The 23537-nt window shown below is 44.1% G+C and overlaps 1 protein-coding gene across 6 annotated transcripts in view; it reads right to left on the minus strand.

Annotated features, from left to right (window-relative positions):
* CRHR2 (corticotropin releasing hormone receptor 2) overlaps positions 1–23537 on the minus strand; it is a 218456-nt gene that overhangs the window by 170343 nt on the left and 24576 nt on the right. For 5 of the 6 annotated variants that reach the window (XM_061586324.1, XM_061586330.1, XM_061586323.1 and 2 more), the window contains one exon: positions 9839–9932. In XM_061586324.1, coding sequence (XP_061442308.1) covers positions 9839–9932 — 94 coding nt within the window. Of the gene's footprint in view, positions 1–9838; positions 9933–14280; positions 14440–23537 lie in introns of those variants that run through there. The other variant, XM_061586329.1, reaches the window with a different exon arrangement.

Raw genomic sequence — 23537 nt, forward strand, 5'->3', positions numbered from 1 at the left:
GGGAGAGGAGGGCTCATTTCTGCTGCTCTATAACTGGAGGAATCTCCCACAACTCAGTAGTGGTCTGAGCAGATCAGAATATGCTCCTCTCTTGCAGAGAGCTCAACAAGCCTCAGAAAGAAGGTGAAGGAGCTGGAAGAAAATAATTCAATTGAATCAGAGCGAAGCAATATAATGATGCAGTCATGAGAACGCACCAAAATGCCTCCAGCAAGGATACTGAAAAATCCCCACATTGGTTTTAATTGCCAAGGGGTGACGGGGGGAGTTCAACAGAAAACGGTTGCTTTCTCACTCAGTACACGGCTGCTTTGCCAGGCTACATGCTTCTCGAAGCACAGTGGGAGGAAATCGTTTCCTGCGCTTTCTAGGGTTGCACGTCCACAGCCTCGCCGAGACGGAAGAAAACTGTATCTCTGCTAGCGTGAGAATTAGCGGGGGGCAACTACACACTGTCAAAAAAAGAAGAAACACATTGCTGCCCCAAAAAGCTCCAGATTTGTATAACATTTGCATATGTCGATTTATACTTAGATACAAATTTAGAAAGAAGAGCTATAATTTAAATCTCTCCATAGAGAGATTAAACGTCTCCCAAATCATATCACCATGATGGGGAAAACCATAGTTCAGTGGCAGAGTGTCTACCTTGCATGCAGAAGGTCCCAGGTTCGATCCCTGACATCTCCAAGTAGGGCTGGCAGACAACGCTGCCTTCCGCCGAGCCGCTGCCAGTCAGTGTAGGCAATATTGAAGTAGATGGACCAATGGTCTGATTCAGTATAAGGAGGCTTCCTATGTTCCATAGCTCAGTGGTAGAGCATCCGCTTTGCATGCAGAAGGTCCCAGGTTCACCAGGTAGGTCTGGGAGAGACTTGATGTCTGAAATTCTGGACAGCCGCTGCCAGTCAGTGTAGATAGTATTGAGGTAGAAAGGCCATTGGCTTGACGTTCCTATGTTCCTAAGGGTGTGACTGGCTGCTTTTTAAAAAAAAATGCACAAGAGCTGATCTCAGCAGGTTTTACAGTAAAAAGGGGGTGGAGTTCGGCTAGCATTGTGTGCCCCAGTTTTCAGGAGAGAGAGGTGGAGACTCACTGGAACCAGCAGAACCGGGAGGGTGACTCAACCCCCAGTTTGGTTTTGTTTCTGAGAAAAGAAAGTGGTGGTGGTGGGGAGATGATGGGTTTAACTTCTTGGACGAAAAAAAAACACAGAGAAGCAACTCAGAAGTCGGGGACTTCCTTATCTGGTTCAGGATGGCTTCTTGATGGCAACTATCTGACTCGAGAATGGGAGAGAGTGCCCCGAATCACCCCGATTCACCTCATTGTTCAGGGTGGGCACAGAGATGATGCACACACCTAACCTTTATTTCTTGTAGATAAGGTAAGCTATACATTACATTTTGACAAGTCTTAAGCATAACATCAGTTTTTACGGCTATCCTTATCATGACATCCATATGTTTAGTTTACTGTGTTTACATACTCCTTAAAATGCATTGAACATTGTTTGTTGACCCAACCAATCAACTTCAGATAAACCTTTAACTTTGAACATTAGAGTTTTGCGATCCAACTTCTCCTAATAACCCTTTAACCTTTTACTTAGTGGAGTTTTGCAAATGTAATCGTGGAAATAAGGAGGTATAACACAAGGTGAAGTGGGAAAAGATAGGCCACTTTCATTCAAATTATAAAGAAGGATCTGCAGGGTGATATTCTGCGTGGGTATTTAATAACTCACCAATCTCAGCAAGCTATACCCTACCCTAAGAAGGGGTGAAATTTATAACACCACACCCCCTTAAGCCCCATCCATATGGATGAGTAGGGTGGCCTTCTGGGTCCATCTCCTCTCAGGGTCCCACAACTCTGAGCCCGTGACCCCAGTAGGGTTGCCAGGTTCAGGGCCTGAGACTGATCCTGTATCTTTAGGAGAAGAGAAAGTCAGCCAAGTGCAGGTGTTCTTGCAATACTGTAATGGGAAAAACCACAAGGTGGAATTCTCCCTTCCCCCTGCACAACTTTGAAAGATACAGAAGACCTCTTGGTTGCCAGGCCCAGCCTCCACGAGGTCTTCTGTATCTTTAAAAGTTGTGGAGGGGGAAGGGAGAATTCCACCTTGTGATTTTTCTCATTACAGCATTGCAAGAACACCTGTACTTGGCTGACTTTCTCTTCTCCTAATGATACAGGATCAGTCTCAGGCCCTGAACCTGGCAGCCCTTGACCCCAGTTGTCCCCAGAAGTGATCCTTACCATGCTAACAGGCCCTGCGATGCAGAAGGCAAGTCTCAGGACTCAGCTTTCAGTCCCAAATGTGCCTAAGAATGCTCACCTAACCTTCCACAGCCTGTTGGATTCCCACACATATCTACCAATTATTAACAGCAACATTCATACAGGAGATCAACAACCCAACAGAAACAGTGCACTGTGTGTGAGTATGTGTGTGTGTAACAGACAGACATATGTGCCAATTTGCTTAGCTGGCAAACCCCCCCCCCCGTTCCACAGGTAACCAGCAGTGCCCTGAGGGAAGGGTGTGTGTGTGCCTAAGCAGCCAGAGGCAGGGTTGGGATTATATAGTCTTCACTCAAAGCATCTCTCTCCAGCATTAGCTTAACAGGCAGGAGGAGACTGTCAGGCTGAAAAAGATTCCCAACCCCTGCTCGAGAATTATTATTATTAAGTCTCCAAGTAGCTTAAAAATTATAGATTTTACCACTTACGAATGTACAAAAAAAGTACAATTCTTTAAACGTATACTCTAAAACAAGTCCCACTGAGTTCATTTCATGCACTGCAGTTGCCGAGGTTTGTTCTGAACAGTCGAAAAACTACTGTTGGATTTTTATATTTTTCCAGTATACCTTGAACCATAAAGACCATTTTCCTTCCTGGCTTCTACATTGGTGGGAGATGGCATTGCAGAGGAACAATTGCAGCGGAGAGAACAGAGTCTTTGGTGCTGTGTAAAGGGTGTTGTTGTTGTTGTTATGTGCCCTCAAGTCGATTATGACTTATGGCGACCCTGTGAATCATCGACCTCCAACAGCATCTGTCATGAACCACCCTGTTCAGATCTTGGAAGTTCAGGTCTGTGGCTTCCTTTATGGAATCAATCCACCTCTTGTTTGGCCTTCCTCTTTTTCTACTCCCTTCTGTTTTTCCCAGCATTATTGTCTTTTCTAGTGAATCACGTCTTCTCATGATGTGTCCAAAGTATGATAACCTCAGTTTCATCATATTAGCTTCTAGTGACAGTTCTGGTTTTATTTGTTCTAACATCAGTATAGACCATTATATTCCCAATCTCTATGTATGGACGTGAAAGTTGGACAGTGAAAAAGGTGGATAAGAGAAAAATCAACTCATTTGAAATGTGGTGATGGAGGAGAGCTTTGTGCATACCATGGGCAGCAAAAAAGACAAATAATTGGGTGTTAGAACAAATAAAACCAGAACTGTCACTAGAAGCTAATATGATGAAACTGAGGTTATCATACTTTGGACACATAACGAGAAGACATGATTCACTAGAAAATACAATAATGCTGGGAAAAACAGAAGGGAGTAGAAAAAGAGGAAGGCCAAACAAGAGATGGATTGGTTCCAAAAGGAAGCCACAGACCTGAACTTACAAGATCTGAACAGGGTGGTTCACGACAGATGCTCTTGGAGGTCACTGATTCACAGGGTCACCATAAGTCATAATCGACTTGAAGGCACATAACAACAACAACAAATACCGACAGGGATCCTTAGAATGGACATTTGAATGTTACAAAGTTCATCCCAATTTTCATTGGAGAAACACTGGGAATGCATACAAACTAAGTTTGTGTTTATGTACAGCACTTCATCAGAGCGTTCAGGTGATGTTTCCCTCACCTAGGGATGAGGGAGAAATTTGATTCAGTTCACATTTAAAGCCTAATCTATCAAACAATATGAGAATGGAAACACAGCCATCCTTCAAAAGTTGCACTTATCCAAAATTTCACGATGCAGTTCTCCAACCAAAGATGGAGCAAAAGATGGATTACAAAAATGCACATTTAGGGGAGAGTTGTTAGGAGACCGCTGTTCCCCTCACAGGGCTAAAATTCCCAGAGCTCCCTGGGAAAAGGGACTGACTGTTAAACCACTCTGAGGACTGTAGCTCTGTGAAGGGAATAGGGGTCTCCTAACCACTCTCAGCACCCTTAACAAATGATAATTACCAGGATTCTTTGGGGGAAGCCATGACTGTTTAAAGCGGTATGATATGCTTTAATTGTATACAGCAGATGGGGCCTAAATCCAGCCTTTATTAAGTATTCATTCCAATTTGTTTGTGGGGACGTTGTACTACAACAAGCACTCATCCTGATTTGCTGGCAGGGTGTTTATAAGCCTTTCCATTAACCATTCATTCACCCTCTACTTTTCAAGGCATTTCCCTGTCACTTGCTTAACCGCAAAAAGTCCTTTAAAAATGTATTTGTTGCATTTGGGTGACAAGAGTGCTTTAACCCACTTTAATTGTGCAAACCTAAATTTCTGATATGTGCTTGAATCCTTCCAGCAAAATAGTGACAGACACGAGGCACCTAACGTCATTCCCCCCTTGGAAGTTGTCAGGGTTAGGTTTCGTTTCGGTATAGTACGAGGGAAAAAGAGTTGTGTTAAAGGCTTCACAGAAAAGGTGAGCTTTGAGAAGGGATCTGAAGGGAGAGGGAGTGTGTGTGTATGTGTGTGTGTGTGTGTGTGTGAGAGAGAGAGAGAGAGAGAGAGAGAGATCTATTGTATACCATGCTGCAAGATACACCTCCTTTAGGCTTTTGTTGTTGTTATGTGCCTTCAAGTCGATTAAAACTTATGGCGACCCTATGAATCAGCAGCCTCCAATAGCATCTGTCGTGAACCACCCTGTTCAGATCTTGTAAGTTCAGGTCTGTGGAAGTGCTTTACATCAAATTAATAACATGTCTATTGTTGCTAAAATTCAGTACCAACAGTGTTTCAAATGGCTAGTATTAGTATTATTAATTGCCCGCCCTTCACCAATAGATCCCAAGGCAGGTTACAAAATCTAAAATACAATATTAAAAAGAATTAAAACACATTTCAACCACAAGAATAGGGTGGGTTCTGAAAACATACATCTCAGGAGCAGAAGGCCAGGGCAAAGAGGTGCATGTTTAGCATTTGAGGAAAACTGCATAAGCAAAGGTGCCGGATGCACCTCTATAGGGAGGGAATTCCATAACTTAGGGGCTACCACAAAGAAGGCCCTCTCCCAGGCCACCACCACCCATCCGAGGGTGGCAGAACTACCAAAAGGGCCCCCTCTGCTGATCTCGAGAGGGTCTGTAGGGAAGGAGGCAGTCTCTGAGATATTTGGGGCCTAAGTCATTGAGGGCTTTAAAGACTAACGTGAGCACCTTGAATTGGGTCTGGAAACGAACTGGCAATCAATTTAGCCACATTGGGTTGTGTGCAACTTAAGTCCACTCAGAGTAAACTGGCTGAAGTTACTAAACTTGTTAGTCCTCCCTATTAACTTGAATGGGTTTACTCTGAGTAGGACTAGCATTGAATACCACTCACTATCCCACCATTTGCAAACACATAAAACTGAGGAAGATCTGGTTGTCTGTGAGGCACTGCAAAGGTAAAGAAAAAATATGTCAAGTTCAAATCTTCCAGAAGCTAATAACGTTGGAAAGTTTTGAAAACTAAAACCCAGTGCCCGAGAAAGTGAGGGGCTTAAATAAATAAAAGCAGTCAGAGTTACATGTACAAAAAAGAAAATCAATAGACTGGGTCTGTTTGCCCACGCAATACAAATGCACTTGAAGATTATCTTTGTCATTTTATTTTGGGAAGCAAAAGAGGCTATAACTGAATGTAATAACATTCTTTGGTTGCAACAAAGGTCAAGCTGATTCACACAAACGCAGGCAGATCAAGAAAAGGGAGCACAATTTAAACACACAGATTCTAAGATACAACCACACAAGCAGTTCTTCAGCTGAATTAACACACTCAAAGGTTGTCCTCATGCCAAGATATTGATTGATTGATTGCATTTATATCCCACCTTTTCTTCAAGGACATGGTTTTAGCCTCACAACAACCCTGTGAGGTAGATTAGAGTCACCCAGTGAGCTTTATGGCTGAGTGGGGATTTGAACATTGGTCTCCCAGCTTATTTCACAAGAGGTTGTTCAGCTTTGTTTTGTGTGTGCACACCATTGGCTCACAAGTTACTATATTCATTGTTATTCCACCTTTGCTGTCCGCACCAGTGGTTGGCACTTGACGGAAAGCATCCAGGAGAGGGGGGTTGTCCCTCCTCCCAAGGGATGGGTGAATCTGTCAATTTCAATTTCTCTCAGTTTCCCACTTTTCCAACCTGGAGTTCAGTTCTTCACATTCTCACATTACTTGGTGATTTTTAAAAAAGCAATAGCCCTCATGAAAATTCATCAGCATTTTAATGCAAATTTCTCCTAATATCCACATTTTTGCACACATTTTTCTCTAATTGTGTATGTTATTTTCACAAATGTATGCATATTTTTAATGCACAATTTACCCTAGCATATGCAATTTTGGACACATGATTTGGGTGGAGAGCTGCACTGCAAAGAGAAGTGCAGGTTTTTTAGGAGAGCTATCTTCTGGTTCACATAAAGGTTTGAAAAGTGTCCATTAGGTAGATTTGCTTTTAAATGAGAGCTGAATCTAATGTCCCCCCCATCCCAACTCCCCCCCACCCTCCACTCTGTTTTTATGTTCTGGGCGCGTACACAGTCATTTCTTTACCTGTGTACACACAACTATTTTAAAGCAACAACCATCAGGAAGTGTACAATAGCAAACTTTACCAGCATGCTTCACAGTGAACAAAATACTAATAATTGTTTGTTCTCCAGTTTGTGAGTTGCCTCTCTTGCACATACCTGCATGCCCACAGGTACACAACAGAAAGGAGGTAAAGGCATCTACTACACCAGGTCTTTTCACCTAGAAACTTCGCCCTCTCTCAGTTTCTCATTTCTGCAGCAATTAACAAATTCCCCCTCCTCAAAACAAGTCCTCATGAAACTTCTTCAGTGGTTTAGCGTGAATTTCTCCTAATCAACACATTTTTGTATGAAGTTTTGATTGATTTATATATTTAAAACACTTTCTCCTAATATAATGCATCTTTGCACATTATTTTCATTAACATATTCATTTTTATGTACACCACATACATTTTATAAACACTGGTTAGCTGGAGAACTACATCACAAAATTCAGATAAGGGCAAATTTTGAAGGATGGCTGTGTATTGATTCTCATATGGTTTTCAGAAGTGCTAATTTGATTGATCTGGCTTTAAATGCAAACTGAATCGAAGTTCTCCATCATCCCTAATCCACTTGCTGCAGTCTTCCTTCAGGCCGACTGTTTGGATTACATTATTTTTAATGCAGATATTTTGTACAGGATCATAGAGTTGGGAGGGTGTAAGCATCTAGTGATTCGTCGCAAGAAATTCAGAGGTAGGGTATTCCCAACAGATCACTGTCCAACCTCTGCTTAAAGATCCCCCCCCCAAGTAATTGGTTTCATTGGTGTGCTGTCCCTATCATCCAGAAGTTTCTCCTAATGTTTGGCCAAAATCCACCCTCCTGTAACTTACACCCATTATATCTAGTCCTGCCCTCTGGACATGCAGATGGGAACCCAGCCTGTGCTCTGTTAATTTATGTCCAAACCTTTTACTCCACTTATCATTAGGTACTCTTCAGTAGCGATGGGCAAGAAATTCTATTCAGTTTGTTTTAAAAGCTAAACTTATCAAATTCGCACTTTCCGAAACAACATGAGCACTGAACACACAGCTATCCTTTGACATTCGCATTTAGCCAAATTTTGCAATGCAATTCTCTAACCAAACAATGCTTTAAGAAAGCATGTATTGGGGGGAAGTGTGCATAAAATGAATAATTAGTGAAAATAACATGCAAAAATGTGTTGCATTGGTGGAAATTGCTTGTAAAAATGTGTACATTAGTCAAAACTGCATACAAAATGTGTTTATTAGGAGAAATAGGAGATTTTCCTTCAGCATATATCACATATTGCTGCACAAATGTGGAGAACAGTAAGATTAGAAAAATGTCAGAGAACCTAAATTGGCAGATCTTTCCACCCCTACTCTTCTGTCATTTGCTGTCCACCATCATACTTTTTATAAATAGCAAAAGACAGGATATATATTTTTTTAAAATCCATCTGTTGAGAACTAAACTATTTGCCAGCACCTAATGTCAACACACTTGGGAAGTTCCAATTTCATGGGCAGGGAAGCACAACATCTCTGTCTGATGCAAATTGCACTGTAATTTTATTGCAAAGTTCAAAATCTTATTTAAGAGCAAAGGAAAGCAGAACAACAGCTAGAAAAGAAGATAACTTAATTTGGGGCTTGGAAGATAAGGCAAAAGCACACACACATTCAACAATGCATAGTCTTTTTTAATCTGGCTTGCGTAGACAGAAAATGGAATTGCATTTTAGGAAATTCATCAAACAAAGCAAGCCGTTGTTTCAAAACAGTCAGTCAATGGCATTAAATGTAAATGAAGAACTCAAGAAATCAACACATGGTCGTGGTCTTGGGGAGGGGGCGCAGACGGGGCCAGCCCACTGAAACAGTACTGCCATTTCAGATACAGAACCTGATTGGATTGGCAGCTGAATTTTATTTGAACGCTGGCAATGAGACAGCATCCTTCTGAAGGCAGAGGGCTAGCTTAGGGGGCATAGTCAGGCTGTCTTACAACACCTTCCTATCCCCCCAAATCTGCCACCTTATGGTGCCATAAGCTTCCCTTATTGATCTTAATGCATTGTCACAGGTGCAAACACCCCTGGTTTTCTGTTGCTTATGTATGTCAAAATGGGAGGAACAAATCCCTGTTCTTTGATCCCAGCTTTCCAGGAGCGGAGAAGGAAAAACAGATACGGCCCCAGCGGTCCTTGCCTCTTTTGATCTTGGCTCCTCACATTGCTAGAATTTTTCAGTAACCCCCTGGATAAAAACTGTCGTGTGCGGGTGGTGGTGGTGGTCATTGCACTAGAACATGCTGCTTTTTTTGTCCACATATTTCGCACACCAAACATGATGGTGATCCTTGAACCACAGGAGAGTCTTGGATGTTTACAGTTATCACCCTCTGCTAAGGAAACTGAAACACAGCCATCCTTTGAACTTTGCATTTCTCTGCAGATGCTGTCTTCTAGCCAACTAATGTGTACAAAAATGCACACCTGGAGATGCTCAGAATTGAACCTGGGACCTTCTGCATGCAAAGCAGATGTTCTGTCCCTGAGCTACAGCTTTCCCCTATGCTCGATAGGAATTTGCCTTATGCCATCAGTCCATCTAGCTCAGTATTGTCTACACTGACTGGCAGCAGCTCTCAAGGTTTTCAAGCAGGGGTCTTTCCCAGCCCTACTTGGAGGTGCCAGTGGTTGAACCTGGGACCTTCTGCATGCAAGGCAGATGCTCTACCACTGAGCTATATGGCCCATTTAGTCCAGCATCCTGTATCCAACAGCAGGTACACTTTGGGAAGCCCACAAGTAGGGCATAAAGGCAACAGCCCTGGCCTATTCCACGCCCCCCATCACTTGATATTTAGAGGTAATGTTCCTCTGAACATGGAGGCTCCATATAGCCATAATGGGCCAAGACCATTGAGAGACACATTGTTAAATTCCCCTGTTCAAGCTTCCTAGGCAGGTGGCCATAGATACTAATTACACACAGTACGAAGGTTATGATTACCTGTCATATTGTGATGGGATGGCCATTCTTCGCAGTATCTCTCCAGGAGAGCAGAGAAGCGTAGGCCTCCTGAGGAATCACAGTATAGAACCAGCTGGAGGGAAGGAAGGACAGAGCAGCAAGTGTCAACAAGGAAACAGAAGAGGGAAGGAACCAAAGTAGGCTGATCCCTTATGCTTCACCTTGATCACTGATCTCCTTTAACAGGGCCCTTTGGGTGGTTCCCCATAGCCCTGAGGGTTTAGATTCCCTTTACCAGTGACCGAACCTTTAGCGTGGTCGGCCTTGCCCTGTGGAACTCCCTGCCAGTAGAGGTTCGGCAGGAACCACCCTCTCTCTTTGTTTGGATGACTTTTGAAAACTCAATCGTTTAGACAGGCCTTTGCAGTTTGTCTTTCCTCTTTTTCACCAGTCTGTATTTATTAATGTTGGATGTTTTTAATGATGTTTTCATGGTTGCTTTTACTGATTTTATTTTGAATATACGTTGCATAAATAAATAGCACAGAATTTCTTTTGGGAGAAACGCTTGTAGAATCTTTGAAGTTTAGAATTGGGACAGAGCTTGAAGATAATTTCAGGGCAGCCAATGGGTGTTCAAGGGAGGGGGGAAACGGGGTAGCCCCCCAATTAACCATAATCCCCAGATTCAGAGCCTTCATTATAAAAAGAGTAAGATTTATAGAACCTGAGACATGAGACAAAATATATAGGCACTGTGTCCTCTCTCTCTCTCTCTCTCTCTCTCTTGTGAGAAATTAATCTTTCAGTGTTTTACTCTGCTGTCCCCCTGAAAAAAATTCCTGTGGATGCTCGCGGTCCAGCACTCTGCTCAACATGGGAATTTCCTGTCTCAGCCTTTTCACATTCAGGGTGACTGACAATGCTTAAAAACCATAAATGGAACCCCTGTTAGCCTTGCCAAGACCTGGCGATTATTGGCTTGTGGTGACGTGGAGGTGGGCTTTTTCACTGGTGGCACTAGTGTGGTGGGATGCCCTCCCTACAGAAATACATGAAGACCCATCTTGCATGGGCATTCTGCCAGCTTTTGAAGATGCAGCCAGTTTATACAAGCATCCTCGGGACTTCTCGACCTGAATCTCCTGCTTCAGTTGCTGTGTTGATTGAATGGGATTGTTTCACTACCTATTTTAATTATGGATGTCTATATTTTAAAGTGTTAATGCAAGGGTGGGGAGCCTCAGGGTCGGGGGCCAAATGTGGCTCTCCAGGCCTCTCTCTTTGGCCTCCGAACACTTCCCAGGCCAAACCTCTCACTGGCCCTGCTTCACCCCCCACGTGTTTTTCCCTAGCTGGAACGTCTCCTTGAACTCTGAAAATGCCTCTTGCATGCCTGGTTGGAGGACAGAGGGGTGTGTGTAGAAACTAGCCTACTGTACTGAGGCAAACTTTACATTCATTGCTCCTCCTACTCTTTCCTCTGGCCCCACCCACCACTGGAACATGGCCCTCAGAAAGTTGTCCAGAAGAAAATGCGGCCCTTGGGCTCAGAAAGGGTCCCCACCTCTGTTTTAATGGGATTGTTTTATTGCGTATTTTAATGTTTTTGCAACTGGGTTTTTTATACTTTGTAAGACACTTAGAAGCTAACATCATTAAGTGATAACAACAACAGCAACAACAATAATGATGATGGTGATGATGGGGAACATTTAATGCATGGACCAGATGCAACCTGTGAGGCCACCCCATCCCACCCTCTCATTTTCCCCCGGGCTCTGCCCCTTCTCCTCCATCTCCCCCTTCTACCCTGCTGAGCTCTTTTAGGTGGGAAACAGCTCAGCTACGGGAAAAAGGGGACGTGCTTGAGTCCCATGACCAAGAGGGCCACTGCGGAAGAGATTATTCTCTTTCTCTATGGCAGCTCTTGCAGTGATCATGCTGTTCACTGACAAAGGGAAGTCTCTTTTGCAGCACAAAGGAAGGTGGGTGCTTTGTGTGTGTCTGTATGAGAGAGAGAAAGGGGGACTGGGGAGTGTGCATGCATGCATTGGCCCTCCCACTTTGGCATTTGGCTCTGCCCATCACTGGTACGCACCCACCATTTCCCCCGAAAGGAATGCTTAGAAATGGTGACCACCAAATAGGGAGAGATGAGGAAACAGGGAAGCCCTATTCAGTCAATTGGGACCTGTGGGTGAAGGGGTTCCTAGAACAAGGGAGGAGAGCTTTCTTTCAGCCCAAGGGCCACATTCCCTTCTGGGCAAACTTCGGAGACTTCATGCAAATGGCGTGCCAGGACCAGGAACAAAAATCAACAGAGCAATGCATGCAGATTTTAGCCTTGCACCCTAGGCTAGTTTCTACACATACTCACCCACCCCTCCCTATCCCACATCCAAGCAAGCAAGAGGCATTAATAAGAGTTGAAGAACACATTTCAGTGGGGGGGAACTAATGGAGGGTGCAAAGGAGGGCTGGAGAGGGGCATGGCCTGGAGAGAGGGGTGCGGCCAGAGAGGAGGTGTGGCCTAGGTGAGTCCCAAGGGCCAGGTGGAGAGGCTTGGAGGGCACAATTGACCCCCAGGCCTAAGGTAGCCCACCCGTCTCTAACATGTTTTTTGCAAGCAATTTATCCTAATATACTGCATTGGTGTATGTTATTTTCATTAATATATTCATTTTAATCCCCTAATATATGCATTTTCGTAGACATTGTTTGTAGAACTGCATCACAACATTTGGATAACTGCAAATTTCAAACGATAGCCATGTTTCGGTGCTCATATTGTTTCAGAAAGTGCAAATTTGATACATTTGTGAGTAGCCTTTGGGGAAAGTGATACTCTTAGACTTGGAAACCCAGATTTGGGCTGCAATTCTTTTGAATGCACTACAGAAGATAAACAACACCCATTTTTTTATATCTATAACCACTTTTTCTTTATAAAAAAAAGTCACAGGGTCATGGGTTTAGTGACTGATCTTCAGTGGGATCACATATACACACACCCAATTATCAGAGCCTTCTGTTCTTGTGACAGGAATGCCAGCCATTTATCTCTGAGGTAGCAGGTATCTGACAGGCTCTCTGATAAAAGTGATAAGATGATTAAAAGCCTCCATGTTTTTTGAAAGAAAATAAAATAAAACAAGGTCACAGAATGATACTGCAGATCTATCTTTCTCCTCATTGGAGATGGCATACTGCTGACTTGGAACTGTAAAGCCAGGGAAACATTATTGTTGTTGTTAACAACTTAATTATCAAAGTGGCTTCTAAGTGGCATACCAAAATAAAACTAATTATAAAAAATATGCGTAATCAAAATACACAATGAAACAATTCCATCAAAACATGAAAGCCATTGCCCCAAATTAAAATATGCAATAAAACAAACCCATTAAGACAGCAAGCCAATCAGAGCAGTTAAAACAGACAGGAGGTTCAGGTCAGGAGGTTAGGGGAATGCTTCCCTAAAGAGATGTGTCTTCAAGAGCCGACGGGATGCTACCACCGGTGGGGCCTCTCATATTTCAGCAGGGAGAGCCTTCCACACACTGGTGCCACCAGTGACAAAGCCTACCGCACCGTGTTACTACAAATCGATAATCATCAGGCTGTGGCATAACTAAGTGGAAACAATATTGGATGATGTCTGTCACCTGTAATGTTTCTGTGCCCCTTATACTGAGTAGACCAAACTCCAGTGGCCAAAACCATGGAGGCCAGGAGTGGGGCCTGGGCCCCAAATCTGGTCTCTTTATCTGCCCCTTGGAACTCGACCTTGGCCACGTGCCCTCACCAGGACACACCCCTCACTGCCTCTTTCTTTCACTTTCTGGGCACCACTAAGTTGCCTTTTCCCACCTCTCCAAACATCAGTGGTATAGGGGCAAATTCAGAAGTGCAGGATCCCTTCATGTTAGTTATAGCCATGCCCCTCCCCCTTTTGTGCTGATCCCTGTTAATGCCTTCTCCCACAATTAGGGTCGTCTGATCAGAAGCATCCCAAACCCTGAGATTTCAGGGGTAGGCCCTAGTGATGTCACAGTAGGTGGCCCTCGTGATCTCATAGGAGCGGCCTCTAGTGATGTCATGATACATTAAGCATCAACCACAGTTGCTTGGAACATACCACTCAAACAAAAAAAATTCTCTGATTGTAAATTAAGATAGAAATCTTAGCTAAATTAGGGTGTTTCCAGGTCCAGCTGAAGTGATGGGATCAGTCCTTCTCACCAGCTTAGAGAGCTTGGGTAAGGAACATTTAACCTAGCATACTTGCTTCTGGCAAGAAGGTTTAAGTGCCCTCAGGCCAAGACAGTCAACAGAAAGCATTTGTAGGAAGATGGGAGCCTAATGTTGTGGAGATGTTAGATGAGAGCACTCAGGGGTAAAGATGGATGCTCCCGAAGGCTACAATTCTAAACACACTTACTAAGGGACTAAGCCCCATAGAACTCAACAGGACTTACTTCTGAGTAGATGTTAGGATTATGCTGTTGCTAAGGCTTGACTAGGGATCTTCTGCAATGATATCCATATCAAATCAGGGTTGACAACCCTCTATCTGGAATGCTCTGCCTGCCTTTTAACGTGGCTGCTCCAAACTTCTTTACATACTTGACCCTTCACTGCAGAGAGAGATTCGAGAAATGAGTAAGAGTTAAGAAGATTCTCTACTCTTTCCTGCCTACTCTGTAGACTGCTATAAACTCACTTTAACAGCCAACCCAATTCCAGTCAGTAATAACTGACATAGAGAAAACACACACATTAGCTACTCTTCTCAGTGGCTGACTCATCTCATTTCACTCTGATTGGCTCCAATCAGCAGGAAAGGTCAAGAAAGCATGTTAGAAGATTCTACTCAATGGCTAAGACACTCCCCTTTCATGCTGATTGGCTCACAGGATGCTGGAGACAGAGGGATCCTGCTGGGACCCTGCTCCCAAAAAAGTAAAGGGTCTAAGACACACATCCCTGAGACCCTGGATGACTACACCCCTGCCAAACAGGCCCTCTGATTGCTTCAGGCAAGTGTTTATTACACTGTTCAGACTAGGTGATCCTCGAAACAACCTGTTAATTGAGCATTCATCCTGATTTGCTTGCTAGACTATGTCTGGTCTTTATTGAGAATTCATTCTGATTCGTTTGCAGGGAATTTATTCCAGATCTCTTCCTGTCCCCTCCAAAAAAAATTCTAGTTCACTTTAGTTCCTACTTACATTGCAACTTTCATAGACCTAAGAACATAAGAACATAAGAACATAAGAAGAGCCTGCTGGATCAGGCCAGTGGCCCATCTAGTCCAGCATCCTGTTCTCACAGTGGCCAACCAAGTGCCTGGGGGAAGCCCGCAAGCAGGACCCGAGTGCAAGAACACTCTCCCCTCCTGAGGCTTCCAGCAACTGGTTTTCAGAAGCATGCTGCCTCTGACTAGGGTGGCAGAGCACAGCCACCACAGCTAGTAGCCATTGATAGCCCTGTCCTCCATGAATTTGTCTAATCTTCTTTTAAAGCCATCCAAGCTGGTGGCCATTACTGCATCTTGTGGGAGCAAATTCCATAGTTTAACTATGCGCTGAGTAAAGAAGTACTTCCTTTTGTCTGTCCTGAATCTTCCAACATTCAGCTTCTTTGAATGTCCACGAGTTCTAGTATTATGAGAGAGGGAGAAGAACTTTTCTCTATCCACTTTCTCAATGCCATGCATAATTTTATACACTTCTATCATGTCTCCTCTGACCCGCCTTTTCTCTAAACTAAAAAGCCCCAAATGCTGCAACCTTTCCTCGTAAGGGAGTCGCTCCATCCCCTTGATCATTCTGGTTGCCCTCTTCTGAACCTTTTCCAACTCTATAATATCCTTTTTGAGATGAGGCGACCAGAACTGTACACAGTATTCCAAATGCGGCCGCACCATAGATTTATACAACGGCATGATGATATCGGCTGTTTTATTTTCAATACCTTTCCTAATTATCGTTAGCATGGAATTTGCCTTTTTCACAGCTGCAGCACACTGGGTCGACATTTTCATCGTGCTGTCCACTACAACCCCGAGGTCTCTCTCCTGGTCGGTCACCGCCAGTTCAGACCCCATGAGCGTATATGTGAAATTCAGATTTTTTTGCTCCAATATGCATAATTTTACACTTGTTTATATTGAATTGCATTTGCCATTTTTCTGCCCATTCACTCAGTTTGGAGAGGTCTTTTTGGAGCTCTTCGCAATCCCTTTTTGTTTTAACAACCCTGAACAATTTAGTGTCATCAGCAAACTTGGCCACTTCACTGCTCACTCCTAATTCTAGGTCATTAATGAACAAGTTGAAAAGTACAGGTCCCAATACCGATCCTTGAGGGACTCCACTTTCTACAGCCCTCCATTGGGAGAACTGTCCGTTTATTCCTACTCTCTGCTTTCTGCTTCTTAACCAATTCCTTATCCACAAGAGGACCTCTCCTCTTATTCCATGACTGCTAAGCTTCCTCAGAAGCCTTTGGTGAGGTACCTTGTCAAACGCTTTTTGAAAGTCTAAGTACACTATGTCCACTGGATCACCTCTATCTATATGCTTGTTGACACTCTCAAAGAATTCTAATAGGTTACTGAGACAGGACTTTCCCTTGCAGAAGCCAAGCTGGCTGTGTTTCAGCAAGGCTTGTTCTTCTATGTGCTTAGTTAATCTAGCTTTAATAATACTTTCTACCAGTTTGCCAGGGACAGAAGTTAAGCTAACTGGCCTGTAATTTCCGGGATCCCCTCTGGATCCCTTTTTGAAGATTGGCGTTACATTTGCCACTTTCCACTCCTCAGGCACGGAGGAGGACCCAAGGGACAAGTTACATATTTTAGTTAGCAGATCAGCAATTTCACCTTTGAGTTCTTTGAGAACTCTCGGGTGGATGCCATCCGGGCCCGGTGATTTGTCAGTTTTTATATTGTCCATTAAGCTTAGAACTTCCTCTCTCGTTACCACTATTTGTCTCAGTTCCTCAGAATCCCTTCCTGCAAATGTTAGTTCAGGTTCAGGGATCTGCCCTATATCTTCCACTGTGAAGACAGATGCAAAGAATTCATTTAGCTTCTCTGCAATCTCCTTATCGTTCTTTAGGACACCTTTGACTCCCTTATCATCCAAGGGTCCAATCGTCTCCCTAGATGGTCTCCTGCTTTGAATGTATTTATAGAATTTTTTGTTGTTGGTTTTTATGTTCTTAGCAATGTGCTCCTCAAATTCTTTTTTAGCATCCCTTATTGTCTTCTTGCATTTCTTTTGCCAGACCTACATTTCCAGTATGCCTTTGAATGCCTCCCACAAAATACTGACAGTCTGGAGGTGACCTCTGTCACAGACAAGAACTCACAGAGGTCAGTATTCCCAGAATGCATTGCTGGCCATATTTCACCAGAGGCTAGGCACTGTGAATGCCTGGATGAATGGATGGATGGATGGATGGATGGATGGATGGATGGACGGACGGACGGACGGACGGACGGACCCAAACGTGTCTCTTCGCTGCCAATGCTGCTCCTTCACTGTAATTTCATACAGTATTAAGTTGTTCATCACTGACATATGGCACATGTTTGAAGTCTGCTGGGCTGAGCCTCCAAACAATGAAGGATTCCTGTGTGCATGAGTCAGCCAGCAATTTAAGGCATACAGCTGATACACAAGGGGAAGGAACAGCAGCTAATTTTGTGCTCCCGAAGTGCTCTAAGTTATTGACCACCATAAGCTCTCAGCAGAGGTAGCCTTGGGAACAATACAATGCCCCACGCAACACTGCCTATAAAATTAGACTTAAGAGATAAAATGAGATCCATTGCTATGTTGCAGGGCAGTTACAAAGGGATGAGACACTCCTTTGTATGAAATTATACAGTGCTGCCAACTAAAATTTGGGGCAGAAAAAAGAAAGTGCTCCTTTGCAGGATGCCTAATTAACTTATGGAATTCATTTCCAGAAGTTATGGGGAGCTGATCACTGGCTTAGGGCCAAATGAGACAAGATGATGGATGGTCATCTCTCTCTCTCTCTCTCTCACACACACACACAAACACACACGCAGGTATTGTAAATAAAACTGCCAATATCCTGATGCCTTTATATAAATCTATGGTGTGGCTGCATTTGGGATACTATGTACAGTTCTGGTCACCTCATCTCAAAAAGGATATTGTAGAGCTGGAAAAGGTTCAGAAAAGGGCAACCAAAATGATCAAGGGGACGGAGCGACTCCTCTATGAGGAAAGGCTGCAGCATTCGGGGCAGAAGGCGAGCCAGAGCCGACACGAGAGATGTGTAGAAGATTCTGCATGGCATGGGAGAAAGTGGACAGAGAAACGTTTCTCTCCCTCTCTCATCACACTAGAACATGTGGACATCCAAAGAAGCCGAATGTTGGAAGATCCAGAACAGACAAAAGGAAGGACTTTCTTCCCACAGTGTGTATGTGACTCGCTCCAGCAAGAGGCCGTGATGGCAACCAAACTGGACGGCTTTAAAAGAGGCTTAGACCAATGCATGGCTGATAAAGCTATAAATGGCTACTTGCCAGGATGGGTCTGCTCTGCCTCCATAGCCAGAACCAGGATGCTTCCAAATACCAGTTAGTTACTGGAAACTACAGGAGGGGAGAGTTGCTGTTGCGCTCAGGTCCGGTTGCAGGTTTCCCATATCAGGCAACTGGTTGGCCACTGAGAGAACAGGATGCTGGACTAGATGGGCCCCCTTGGGCCTGATCCAGCAAGCTCATCTTTTGGTATTACGTGCTTACACACACATGCACATGCATCAACTGGAGGGGTGTAGGGCCATGGAGGAGAAAGGGCTTTAACCCTTCCCCTGCCCCGTTTTCCTAATGTAAATTCCCCTCCACTTCCTACTAATACAGCTGCTTTTAAAAAACAAAATAAAGAGAGGGGAGATCCCTAAAAATCTTGTCTAATAGTCTGGCCCTCAGACAACTTGAAAAGGGGATTGGTAATCTTCTTCTCATCAATGGCTTAATGGCCATAATAGCTGACTGATCCCTCCACATTCAGGGGCAGTATACCTGAGCCATAAAGGAGTACTGTATGTGCATCAGAGCTGTGGTGTGTCTACTGGAGACGAGGGTGCATGTGATGTTCCTATATTAATGTATATATGGTAAGTGTTGTTGTTTAGAAGATACATGGTAAGTGGAGTGAAAGAGGAGGGGGAGTGAATGGGCAGTAGAATGCTAGATGATTGGCTGAGTGTTTAAAATGGCTGAACGTATAAAAGGAAGAGTGAGAGTGGAATCTGGGGGGGAGAAGAGAAAGAGTGGGTTGTTTGGTGGGTTTGAGAGAGTGGTTTGCCAGGAGAGAGTGGAGAAGGAGGGGGGTGGAGTTCGGATTAGTATTGAGTAAAACCATATGTTTATGTGCCTTAAGAAGAAATCTTGTTAATCTTGTTAGCTTTGTTATCTTTAATAAATACTTAATTTGGTTTACCAAAGGCCTGATCCTTGGCTGGGGTTTCACAGACCAGAAGGGAGGGTAAGGTAATGACCAAGGCTGAAGGGAAACTGTAACAAATGGTGGCAGCGGTGAAGAGAATAACAATACCAGTATTCAGAGTCTCTGGGAATACTAGTATTAGGACAGGACTGGTGGTTGCCTAGCAGGGGGATCTGTTGAGATCTGTGCTAGAGCGGGGAAAGAAACCATATAAAAGGACAGTCCGGACTGGTGGAGTCCCTGGTGGTGCCTAGAGACAGGCAGTAACCACGAGCAGGTAGGAACCTGACAGGGAGAGCCAGGGAAGGGCGTCACATGTGGTGGCAGTAGCGGTGGGATACGAACAACAGAGAATCCAGATACGAACACAGGAGAATACGTCACAGGTGTTGGCTGTAGCAGTGAGATACGAATACTAGAGAATCCCTACCAGTGGTGTGGCAAACAGAAATAACAAAACAAGATTACTTGTGAGAGTGACTGGCAAAGAGTGTGTGGCAAAGAGTGAGTGACCATGGCTGAATATATAAAAATGAAAAGAGAGGAGCTGGTGGAGAAGTGCATAACATTCAATTTACCTCACGAGGGTAAAGGGGTAGATGAATTGAGGGTAGCACTTATAGGATTTGTAACTGCCCAGCAAAAACAACCTGTCAGGGAAGAGACCCCAGAAGGATATTTAAGCAATTCCGCTTATATAGAGTACTTGAGAGAGAAGTTAAGATGGGAGGCTGAGGAAAAAGACAAGCAGAGGGAGTTGGAAGCTGAGAGATTGAGGATGGAAGCTGATGGGAAAGATAAACAGTGAGAGTTGGAAACTGAGAGATTGCGGATGGAAACTGAGAGAATGAGAGTGGATGCGGAATTACAGGCAGAAAAGTTAAAATTTGAAAGAGAGAAGTTTCATTCTGATGAGACAAGGAAAGACAGAGATGGAGCAAAAATAAAAATTACTCCAAAGGACTTTGCTGTCTATGAGCCTAGTCAAGATCCTCAAATTTACCTCAGCACCTTTGAAAAAGCAGCTCAGTTGTGGGGGCTACCTGAAGATAAATACATGCAGTATTTATCAAACCTGATTAAAGGGGAATTGGCAGAGGTATACCAATATTTCCCCTCAGACAGGCCCATCACCTATGCTGAATTCAAAGAAGCAGTGTTTAAAAGATTCAGACTGGGGCCTGATTATTTTAGAAAGCTTTTCAGAAACTGCCAGATACAGACAGGGAGGTCTTTCGTGGAGCTGGGGGCAAAACTGATGGACATATTTGGGAAATGGCTGACAAGTGCAAAAGCTCAGTCTGTGGAGGAGGTGAAAAACCTCATGATATTGGATCAATTATACCATCAGTTACCACCAGAAATAAGGCTCCTGGTCAAAGACCGTTCCCCTACATCGGTGCAGGAGGCCGCAGAGATGGCGGATCACTTCGCCTCCAACAGAACTTGCTGGGTGGGGAAAACATCAAGAGATTTTAAACCCAGACTATATAACGCTGGCAGAAGGGATGTGGTACCACAGAGAGTGAGTCCTCCAGTAAAATCTGAAGGGCACAGGACACCCCAGAGTGGATCTGTGTACCCTAAAAGTGAGGAGAAATTATGCTACAAATGTGGTAGACCGGGGCACCTACGTTTTCAATGTGAGGTTGCCAACCCCATTAGTAATCCTGCTCAGACAAGGGCAGTGAAAACAGAGCCCAAGGCTTTAGAAACAGCAAAAAAGGTTCAGTTCTGCCAGATAAACTGGACAGAAGTAACAGACCTTGATTCAAGTCTGAGAGAGGAAGTGAGTGTACAAGGGGCAAATTATTGGGCATTGCTTGATACTGGTGCTGCTCAGACATTACTGAGGCCAGATTTAATAAAATCTGAGGTAATATTACCTCAGGAAACTGTGACTATCCAAGGAGTGAGAGGTCAACCAGAAAGTTTGCCTGTGGCCCTGGTGGAAATGACTTGGAGAGGCCGAGAGGGCCGATATAAAGTAGGCATTAATGCCCAGCAACAAGAACCAGTAATACTGGGAAGAGATGTAATGGGAGCCCAAGGAAAGATATATGTAGTGACCAGACAGCAAACTAGCAGAGAAAAAGAAGCCATATTAAGGGGGGCTGAAACAAACAGGGTGGAATCTGTTAACCAGCCTCAGGTCACCATAGCAACCACTAGCAGGCCTGCTGAAGGAGACAAACTGTATCAAGTGATCTTGGATAAGAAAGAAGCAGAGCAATTCAGGGAAGAGCTGCATAAAGATATAAGTTTGAAGCAGATAAAGGAACAAGCTCTGACCCAACAGATTCCTTACACTGACAAACTGAGGAATCAAGTTGTGTGTGAGAATGGGATTTTATATAGACTGTGGATGCCTGCTGAGAGAAAGGGTGAATGTGAACCAGTGAAACAAATGATGGAAGTGGTGAAAGAGAATTTGAGTCAAGCACAGGAGAAGCAACGTTACTGGTATGACAGAACAGCCAGGGAACGTGTGTATGATGTGGGAGATATGGTTATGGCGTTCATACCCAGGAAACATGACAAATTACAGGCTAACTGGGAAGGACCATATACCATCAGAGAAAGGCTTGACACAGTGACGTATGTAATCACCACAGACCAATTAAACAAAAGCAAAGTGGTTCATGTAAATATGTTGAAGCCTTACCATACCAGGGATGTACAGGTGTTGCAAGTTACCTTATTCCCCGAGGGAAGTGGGCCTGAACTTCCAGATTTGGTACAAGAAAGCAAAGACAAAGGAGGGGTAGATCAAGTGGAATGGTCAGAGGAGGTGAAGGAGGAAGTAAAAGAAGAGATTCTGAGAGTTTTGAAAACCTATAGGAATCTCTTTAGCAACAAACCTGGCCAAACCAGTATAGTTATACATTCCATTGATACTGGAGATCACACCCCAATCAGATCTGTTCTGTACCGTGTGAATGGGAAAGTTTTGAATGAGATCAAAAAGGAGGTGGAAGATATGCTGGAATTAGGAGTGATCAGGGAATCCATCAGTCCCTGGGCCTCAAGTATTGTCCTGGTTCCGAAAAAAGATGGAACGACAAGGTTTTGCATTGATTATCGGCTAATCAATAAAATTACTGTCCCAGATGCGTATCCTATGCCTAGGGTAGACACAATGTTAGAGTTATTTGGGGCAGCAACCATTATCTCTACACTAGATCTTTGTAAAGGATTTTGGCAAATGGAACTAGACGAGCAATCCAGAGCCAAAACTGCCTTCAGTACACCAGATGGGTTATATGAGTTTGTGACCTTACCCATGGGACTAAGGAACTCACCAAGTTCGTTTCAGAGGCTAATCAATACTGTGTTGCGAGGCATGTCAGATTTTGCAGTGGCCTATAGCGATGACGTGGCCATTTTTAGCAAGTCGGTGCCTGAGCATGTCCAACACCTGACAACAGTATTGGAGGCCTTAAGAAAAGCAGGCCTCACAATAAAAGCTAAGAAATGCCAGTTTGGACTAAAGGAAGTAATCTATTTAGGACATAAGGTGGGGAGTGGGAAAATCACCCCCTTATGGAGCAAGGTGGGGGCAATACAAGCGTGGCCGATCCCCTTAACCAAAAAACAAGTAAGGGCATTTCTGGGTGTGGCTGGATTTTATTGGAAGTTTGTGAGAAATTTTGGGGAAATAGCAACCCCCTTGCATGAATTAACAAAGAAGAAGTGTTCTGAGCGTGTGGTATGGACGGATGAATGTCAGAAGGCTTTTGATCTACTGAAGCAAGCCTTGTGCCAAGGACCCATATTAATAGCACCAGACTATGAGAAACCATTCATCGTGGCTACAGATGCGTCGGACCTGGCGCTGGAAGTCGTCTTGCTACAGGAGAGAGAAGGCACCAGACATCCAGTGGCGTACCTGAGTCGCAAGCTGACGCCGAGGGAGAAAAACTATTCATCAGTCCAGAAGGAGTGCCTAGCGGTCATGTGGGGACTGATCAAGTTGCGTCCATACGTGTGGGGATGAAGATTCACAGTGACTACGGATCATCGGGCCTTGTTATGGTTGCAGACTATGAAAAACCATAACACTATGCTGCAGAGGTGGTCCTGGGCCCTACAGGACTATCAAGTGGACTTCCAGTTCATAAAAGGCAAGGACAATGTACTGGCCGATGGACTTTCCAGGCAATTGGCTGGGACTGCAGTGACGTGACCAGACGGAGGAACAAAGAAAGACATTTTCCCCATAGAGACTTTTA

Source organism: Rhineura floridana, chromosome 10, assembly GCF_030035675.1.
Source record: "Rhineura floridana isolate rRhiFlo1 chromosome 10, rRhiFlo1.hap2, whole genome shotgun sequence".
In the NCBI taxonomy this organism is placed as follows: domain Eukaryota; kingdom Metazoa; phylum Chordata; class Lepidosauria; order Squamata; family Rhineuridae; genus Rhineura; species Rhineura floridana.